The sequence below is a fragment of the Egretta garzetta genome, unplaced genomic scaffold (genome assembly GCF_000687185.1).
Source record: "Egretta garzetta isolate BGI_Z169 unplaced genomic scaffold, ASM68718v1 scaffold133, whole genome shotgun sequence".
In the NCBI taxonomy this organism is placed as follows: Eukaryota; Metazoa; Chordata; class Aves; order Pelecaniformes; family Ardeidae; genus Egretta; species Egretta garzetta.
Genome location: NW_009259111.1, coordinates 58,136 through 66,036, shown reverse-complemented (window position 1 = coordinate 66,036; position 7,901 = coordinate 58,136). Strand labels below are relative to the sequence as shown.

Below are 7,901 nucleotides of genomic sequence, written 5' to 3'. Positions count from 1 at the left end.
AGGAATGCCTAAGAAACAGTAAACACAGAGAAGTTGAAATTCTGAAGTTATTTTTGGTTTGTGCACAGTAATACTCTCACTACACAGGAGCCTCACTTTTCTTTTCTGCACTGAATCGCTTGCCAAAATATTTCCTACATTTCCAGTTCCTGAAATCCTGTGCCTGCATTTCTTCCTTTCATCACCTCTTATTGCCCTTACAGTTTTACGTGTTTTTACCTCCTTAGGATCAACAGGACTTAGAAAAATTTGCACACTGCCTTTTGCAAGCTAAGCATCTTGAACAGCCAAGCGATAAGGACCATGAGCCTATCAGACTGCAGTACCTGCATGAAGTTGTCACTTGTGGCTATTCCCTCCTGCTTGAGCAAGCTGATCAAAGTACTTGCTTTCTCTTTGTCTTCATCTGATCTATCTAGGGATTGAATGATTACTTTGCTCAACATCTCAGGAATGAAGTGTTTTGGAGCTCTCATTTCTCTCACAGTATTAACAGCATCATTAGCATTTCCATTGTTTAAATACTCAGTCACAACAGCTTCCTAGAGAAAAAAGAACATACAATTAAGCAAACATTCGTTTTCTCAAGAGCATAAACAAGGCATCAAGCAGCACCATTACACACTTAACTTACAGTTTGTTTAAGTAGCTCTTCCTTAGAAGGAGGTGGTTTCTTGGTGGTCTTTGCAGGCTTTTCTTGTATAAGTGGTGGATTTGTTTTAAGACCAAGTTGAGGAGGCTGAAAAAGATAGTACCAGAATTTGTTTCTTTGCAGTAGAGATCTACCTACATTTATATCGAATTTAAGAACACTAAATATGAACAAAAACAGATGACAGTCAAATTAAGTTTTCAGACATTCTTTTCATACATCCTGCGCTCTGTGCAATGAGAAGACTTCTCTCTCCCCGTATTAGGAACTAGTCTAAGTTTTACATGAATGAAGAAATCAAGTACAGCCAACAACATAGTTATTTTCGTATTTACCTGTCCCAAAGGTGGTGTCTGAGTGCGTGGTGGTTGAGCACTGGGAGGAATCATAGTTATCTGGGGCTGAAGCTTTGGCACTTGGTTTTTGTTCATTAGAAAAGACTGAGCAGGTCTCAGGCTAATCTGTAAACAGTAAGTCAGAAACAACTCCAACTGTTTCAAGTATTCTGACTAAGAATACACAGCCATGGACTCACACCAACTGATCCCACCGAGGCATGACTTCTCTGTTTCTACAATGTTAACACTCAAATACAAATTAAGCCACACGTGTACTGAAATTCCCCCAGAAGTACAACTCCATGAATCACAACTTGGTGCAAGTTACTGGTATTTAGTTCCATTGGTGTCAAGATCAGGAATTGCTCCATTTAGATGCAGTATGTTAGAGACCCAAGAAAATACTTAGCATGTTTGCTGATGTATTTCTTTTACAGCCAAGATAAAACTCTACCAATTGCTCAGAAATCAGGATACACGTCTGGTTAACACTCAAAATAACAATGCAGTTCACTCTGCATTTGACATTTTTGCCTATCAGACAGTTCTAAAAAAAAAAAAAAAAAATTTAGCCTGGTCCAGCACTTCAGGGTTTCTAAAATTTCTCAAGTTCCAGATTTTCTGAAGCTTTAATTAAATGTACTGCTATCAATATGATGCATGGGAACTGATGTCAGAGTAGTGTTCTTGGGGAGGTGTGGGGGAAGGAAGGGACACCCCAAGAAATTGCCCTCATATCTCAGTCTTGCTCATAGGACGCTGGATACCCTAAGGAAAGTGAGGGGTAAGGTGAAAGAGGAAGGGACAAAGAAGGAGAAGGAGAAAGAGTTCCAGCATTAGTCCTCATAATAACGCGTCTTGCTATAATCATTGGGCAATATTTAGAATAGGCTTTAAGTAATGTAGGCATGTAATGTACCTCATCTGCATTAAGCTGTCCTTTCTTAGAAAACCGAGGTGGCATATCCTTCGACTGTCCTTGTTGCTGGGATAAGAGTCCCTGATTCTGGTTATGGTAGAGCTGGCTTTGCCCCTATTTCAGAAAGGGAGATATAGAGAAAGAAGTGCAGATGATGGAGTGGCGTACATCATATGGTAAGTAGTACCAGAGGGACCAGAGGAACAAAGATTCTATTTGCCAGGAAGGGAGAAAGAAGGAGCAGGGGTGGTGGGAGAGTAGCATCTATCCCTAAAAACAGGGCTATCTTTTATTTAAAACACACCATTCTGACCCACCAAAGCCACATGCACCTTTTCTTGAAGTAAAAAAAGTGTATTCCCTGCATCTCTTGCACAATTTAAAAAGTGGTTTAGAGTTTTTGTATCAGCTGAGCATCATGTCTTATCAGAATCAGGTCTGAGGAAGTCTTTCAACAGAAGCAGACTATAATCCATAACATACGCATCTGTAGAAGAGCTTCTAAACATGCTGAAGTCACTCTGTGAACATAGTCTTCCTTACCTGACTTTTCAGAAAAGATTTGCCTAGTTCTCCAAACTGGGATTGAGCAGAAGGCATGAGGTGACCCCCATGGCCATTGAAAAGTTGGTTTGAACGATGGCGTCCCATGGTGGGTGAAAATCTATCCTGAATAACCCCTGGACCAGTACCAATTCCGCTACCTGTATTGTTAAAAATAAAAAAGACAATTTTAGTTCTTATTCAATTCAGTACAGCCACAGTCATCAGATCAACCTTGCAGTTTCAGGGTACCTGGCATTTGTCCAAACATATCAGCAAGCCCTCCGAGTGGGTCCCTGTCAAGTTTCATTCTGGGTGGCATAAAGGGTCCCTCCAGAAAGAAGTCGCTTCTCATCCCTTGAGACATAGGAGCAGGAATAAAAACTCCCAGATCCTTTGGAACAGGAAATTTTGATTTCGTCAGTTTAGATTAACAGTCCTTAAGAAAGTCATGTTTTTAACCCTGAACTATTAAAACCCATATGATTTTAACCCTTGACCCCTTACTGTCACACTCTGCTTCAAGAACTACCTATACATGCAACAGCCTAAGTTTTGTGACACTGAGTAAGGAGCATTAAGGATTCCCTGTAACACTTAAGCAAAAGCCAAGCACAATACTTCACACGCAACACTTACTTTTACTGCATCTTGACGGATTTGATTGATAGTCTTTGGTCCATTGTCAAGAAAAGCTTTGCGAGGAACCCAGTTGTGTTCTCTCAACTCCACAGTATCCTTGGAACATAACAGATTATCAGGAAAGGATTCAAGACAACTTGGCAAGAAAAAAAGGAAGCAGTAAGCCATTTTATCATACCTGCAGCAGGAAACGAATCCTTGCTGGCAATTCCTTACTTGACATCAAGGAGCGCATACGGGCAAAGTACTGATCCATTAAGGACTAGGGGAACAGAAGTGATGTTACAAGTGAGGGCTAATTCTATCAGTGTCAAGTATTTTTCAGGAAAAGTGACCACATTTAAGATGAAATAATAGAACAGACTGCCCTTTCCTGCCATCTCAATTTCCTTGTTGGCAGTAGAGGTTAAGGAAAGTTAAGTATCAAGACATTTTATCTGAGCCAAAAGATAAAAGCCTGCCAAAGTTATCATTACTATGACACCATTTAAAGTTCTACATTCAGAACTTGTAACTCAAGGACCAAAACACATCTGTCAGATCACCTACTTATGTTCATAGTAGAGTTCTTCACATCTTCTCAAGCAGCATTTAGAAAACAATAGTCTTGCTTTCCTGACTTCCTAATGACCCTAACTGCATTCTGGAAAGACATTTAAAACCATTTTGAAGATTGGCTCCTTTTGCTATCAAGAGATTTGATGCAGGAGCAACAGTGGTTCTCTTGCTCTCTGAACATCTGACCTTAGTTTTGTACTTATGAATAGAACACTGGATACAGAAGTTTCAGGCAATCAGTCTTAATGACTGCAGTGGGTATGCACATACCTTGGCTTTTGCATGGTCTAATCTAGGTCCCACTGTCCTCATTATCTGACAGAGGCACTCCAAATCCTCCCCCATATCTTTGAGCTGGACTCTCTTCTTCTTTTCCAAAAGCTGAAATATTAAAGGGGAACTGGGTATTTAGATGTATTATAAATGACAATTTATAGTAAACAATGACTTTATACACAGGGACATGCAGAAACATTTTATCTTGTTCTAAAGACAAATAGACTTGAAAATTAGCTTTAAGAATTGCCAATTGAAGTCCTTATTACTCCTAAGCATTTGAAGTACCTGTGGTACTTCTGTCTGAACCAACCTACATCCTTTGAACAAGGCCAATTTTACTTTTTAATCACACCAAAATGACTGTCTATTTCAAACAGCAGGAAATAGATAATTGACAGAAAACATGTTTGTGTTATTTTATGCTCAAGACTCTTAAAGCATACATATTGGCTTTTTTTTTTTTTAAGTCCTATTTTGCTCTTAGCCCCCACCCAAACTGAATACTCACTGTTTTGATGCACTTATGAAGGATAGATTCATGAATAAGATCAAGCTTGCCAAGTTCTCCAATGAATTTGATGTTCCCCAGCATCTTGATCTTGGCAATGGCTCTCTGTTCCTCCTCCTCAGGGAGGAGGGGACCATCATGCTTATCATAGACTGGAAAACAAAAAACCCCATTTAACATGGCTGTGGAAAGAGACAATAAACAAATTCTATGTTAAAGAGGTTTTAGGCTTACTATCAACATTTCTGGTTCGGTTTTCAAATTCATCTTGAAGTTTAGATATTAGGAGGCGTCTGAATGTCTAAGAAAAGAGCACAAAGAAAACAATTAAGCTAATCAGTCCAACTATACATACTAGCAAAATTTATCACTCCAGATTGAGATACACTCACTGTGCTTTGCTTCTGTCCTGGATGACTCTCTGCTGATGGGCCATCAAAGTTGGGTGCATCTTCTGCCAGCCGCAGACATAGTTGAGCATACAGTGAGCTATACTTGGGCTCTTCAAGGGCTTTGTCTACGATCTAAATAAAGTTATTCTGAGTAAGGTGGCATGTAGTAGGATGCAAACATTATTAGGAAAGTAAGTTGCAAGACACACAATGGAATATTATCACTCTAGTTCAGGATACCTATTTTTTTGTGATTTCCAACATACAGAAATAATGGATTTTGTTTTAACACTAGTCTTAATGCTGAAGCAAAGGAAAAAAAAAAACAGGTATTGTATGCTATCAAAGAGCTTCTATAATCCTTAGCCAGTAAGACAAATTTGAATTTTAGCATCAGAACACTGAAGTTAGCGCCACCAATCTGATCTCATATTAAACAAATAGACACAATAGTTCAATTGGTGTACCACCAAGAGGTCACCTGCAGTAGCTTTTCCAAGACCATCAGGCTTGTTCATCAGAACAAGAGGGGGGAGGCAGGGAAGGAAGATTGCTAACTAGCATCTTGGATTATAAAAAAAACCCCAAAAAACCACACCATCACCCAAACAAAAAAATCCCCCATCACATTTAGTGATTCTTTAGACTTCTACAACAGAAGTTAGAGCATTAGGTCCATTTCCTCCCCAGTATATACTTTTTTACACAAAAACCAGGAATGGTATTTCTGTGTGTTTAGAGATTATCAATCACCACGTTAGCCATACTACTTCTGTATCCCATGAGAAATAGCCAACCTCTATTTTTAACATGCAAGAAAACTGTAGTTAGAAGAAAAGCAGCCAGCTTACCAGCAGTATGACCCCTTTTAGGATGAGCTTAGATTCTACACCCACATTGAGGAGCTCAAGGCATAGCTTGTCAAACTTTTCAGGAGTAAGCTTATTTAGTATGCTAAAGGGAAATAAGCAAAAACAAATATCCAGATTACAGATCTTGTAATTTTAGACTCAAGTTTACCTTTACTACCTATGTCTATTAAAAATTAAAAAATGCAATTTTCCATTCAACTGTTTTTTGGGATATCTTTAGAATGTGAAGTATTATTGAAAAGGCTAATCCCCTCACAAGAATTACTTCTCAAGTGGCAACTGCTGCTACTGACCTATCAGTTTCTGCCTCATTCCCTCCAAAGGACACCACACACACCCCCCTCACCAGAGAACTCAAGACCCACATGTCTTCCCTTCTTCCACCCCATTTATTGAGTGTATTGCTGAAGAAAACAGTAAAGAAAAGAAAAAAGGGGGAAAAAAAAAATCTTATAAAAGAACTTACCCTCTTACTTTCCTGAAGATTGCATCATGTCGTTCTTTGTCGTTTGCGGAGTCGTCATCTCGTCTAGTGCTTCGTGAAGGAATCCATTTCTGAGCGTTTTGCCCTGGGGTTTTCCCCAGGAACTCGCTGTAAAATTAAAGGATATGACTGTTCAACAGAAACAATTTCAAGTACTGGCCTTTTAACCTTTCAGTATTGGCTTGCTTAGGCTAATTTCTGTTATTGGTTTTCGTAAGAGCATGCACTTACCCCTATCAACACTGCAACATCTGTTGCATAGTATTCATTCAACAATAATTAAAAAAAAAAAAGACATCCAAGAAAACCTTTCCTCTAAACCTTTTAAGTTAAACGCATGAAAGTCTTTGCACCTCATATCACTGTATCATGACACACACTTTCAACTGATTATATGTTACCCTGCCACAGACTGCAGGACATTACATGCCTCGAACTAAGTAGATACTCCTTTTACAAGTTTAAAGATACTCTATTTTCAACTGAGTATTCATCACCAAGCATTCTCCACCTTTAAAATCACGCCAAATAGAAGAGCAAGATGACATACCTGTTGCTGGCAGTCTTGGGATAGTGCTGAGGTGCACCCCTACCACCTCCTCCGCCTGAAGAAGCACTGTTAAAAACAACCACATAATCTTGTGTAAGTTCAAAATCCCAATGCTTTCAATTACATGTCAGTTTTAATATTAACAGAAGACAAATTTGAATTATCCTTAGTTTCCACTGCCAGGTGTTCATCAAACTAACATAGCACTAGGTACCTGAAACGAGAAGCACCCCCTTCTGCAATCGCACTCTCCACTTTGGCGGCTTGAGAACGAAGAATCTTCAAAAGAATAAAATTAAATTGACGGGGTGGGGAAAAACAAAACCTAGAAAGACAAATCAAGTGTTCATATTATAGTTGTTTTACTAGCAGCCATAGTATCTAACTTACAATAAAATACAGACATTTGTTAGAGAAAGGGGAACCCATAAACACTACACCTCATAAAAGGTAAAGAACTCTTTATTTCTGTAATACTCGGGATACTTGCAGAACGGCCAATTTCATCATCATGGCAATGTTTTCCAGTGGGGGTAAGGGAGAAGAGATAAGGGAATCAATCATACACTAAGAATGTACGAGCCTCAAATTTACCCTGCTAACCCCCAAAAGCACTTGCAAAAAAAAAAAAAAGTGTTTTTTTTCCTGCTAGTACAGCATAATTAGATGAATCATTTATCGATATGCTTTACAAACTATAATTGGCTATGGCACGACAAAGCAATTAGGCTTTAAAGTGAGAAGTACCAGATCACAAAACGCACACTTAGTATATTAAAAGGGATGTATTTTACATCCGAGTCTAAACAGCCAACTGAGCTACTGAATAATGAAAAAAAAAAAAAAAAAAGAAATTCCCCCATCCCCACCTCAAATTTTAGCTTGCAAGAGAACAGCAAGAACAATTTCATCGCACTGCTCACGTAGCAGAAAGCTAATCTCGGGGACAGAAACGCCTGGCGAGCGCCTAAGAAAACCCACAGGCATTTTGAGGCTCCATCACAGATCTGCTCTGAGACTTTACAGTACTGCGCACACAGTCACCTCCTCGGAAAGCCGAACTGAGAAACGCCCAACAGAACAGAACGCACCTCTCCCAGCGAAGGCGGGGGCCGTTACCTCCGCGGCGGAGGCGCCGGCACGAGGAACGGCTCCCAACATGGC

General features: G+C 39.5%; 1 protein-coding gene and 1 non-coding gene across 2 annotated transcripts in view; both read right to left on the bottom strand.

Moving 5' to 3' along the window:
- The window catches only part of EIF4G2 (eukaryotic translation initiation factor 4 gamma 2), a 10,838-nt gene extending 2,940 nt beyond the window's left edge, over positions 1-7,898 (bottom strand). The window contains exons 1-17 of the mRNA XM_035890981.1: positions 7,782-7,898; positions 6,952-7,088; positions 6,738-6,803; positions 6,170-6,295; positions 5,683-5,785; positions 4,832-4,963; positions 4,674-4,740; positions 4,440-4,591; positions 3,923-4,033; positions 3,273-3,356; positions 3,092-3,190; positions 2,705-2,846; positions 2,453-2,613; positions 1,910-2,023; positions 988-1,113; positions 635-739; positions 326-542 (exon numbers count right to left, since the gene is read on the bottom strand). Of these exons, the coding sequence (XP_035746874.1) occupies positions 326-542; positions 635-739; positions 988-1,113; positions 1,910-2,023; positions 2,453-2,613; positions 2,705-2,846; positions 3,092-3,190; positions 3,273-3,356; positions 3,923-4,033; positions 4,440-4,591; positions 4,674-4,740; positions 4,832-4,963; positions 5,683-5,785; positions 6,170-6,295; positions 6,738-6,803; positions 6,952-7,088; positions 7,782-7,898 (2,059 nt within the window). The remainder of the gene's footprint in view (positions 1-325; positions 543-634; positions 740-987; positions 1,114-1,909; positions 2,024-2,452; positions 2,614-2,704; positions 2,847-3,091; positions 3,191-3,272; positions 3,357-3,922; positions 4,034-4,439; positions 4,592-4,673; positions 4,741-4,831; positions 4,964-5,682; positions 5,786-6,169; positions 6,296-6,737; positions 6,804-6,951; positions 7,089-7,781) is intronic.
- Positions 1,717-1,868, bottom strand: LOC118451943. Its single transcript, XR_004841543.1, has one exon. It is a non-coding gene; the product is annotated as a small nucleolar RNA SNORD97 (small nucleolar RNA).
- Positions 7,899-7,901: the final 3 nt, after the last annotated feature.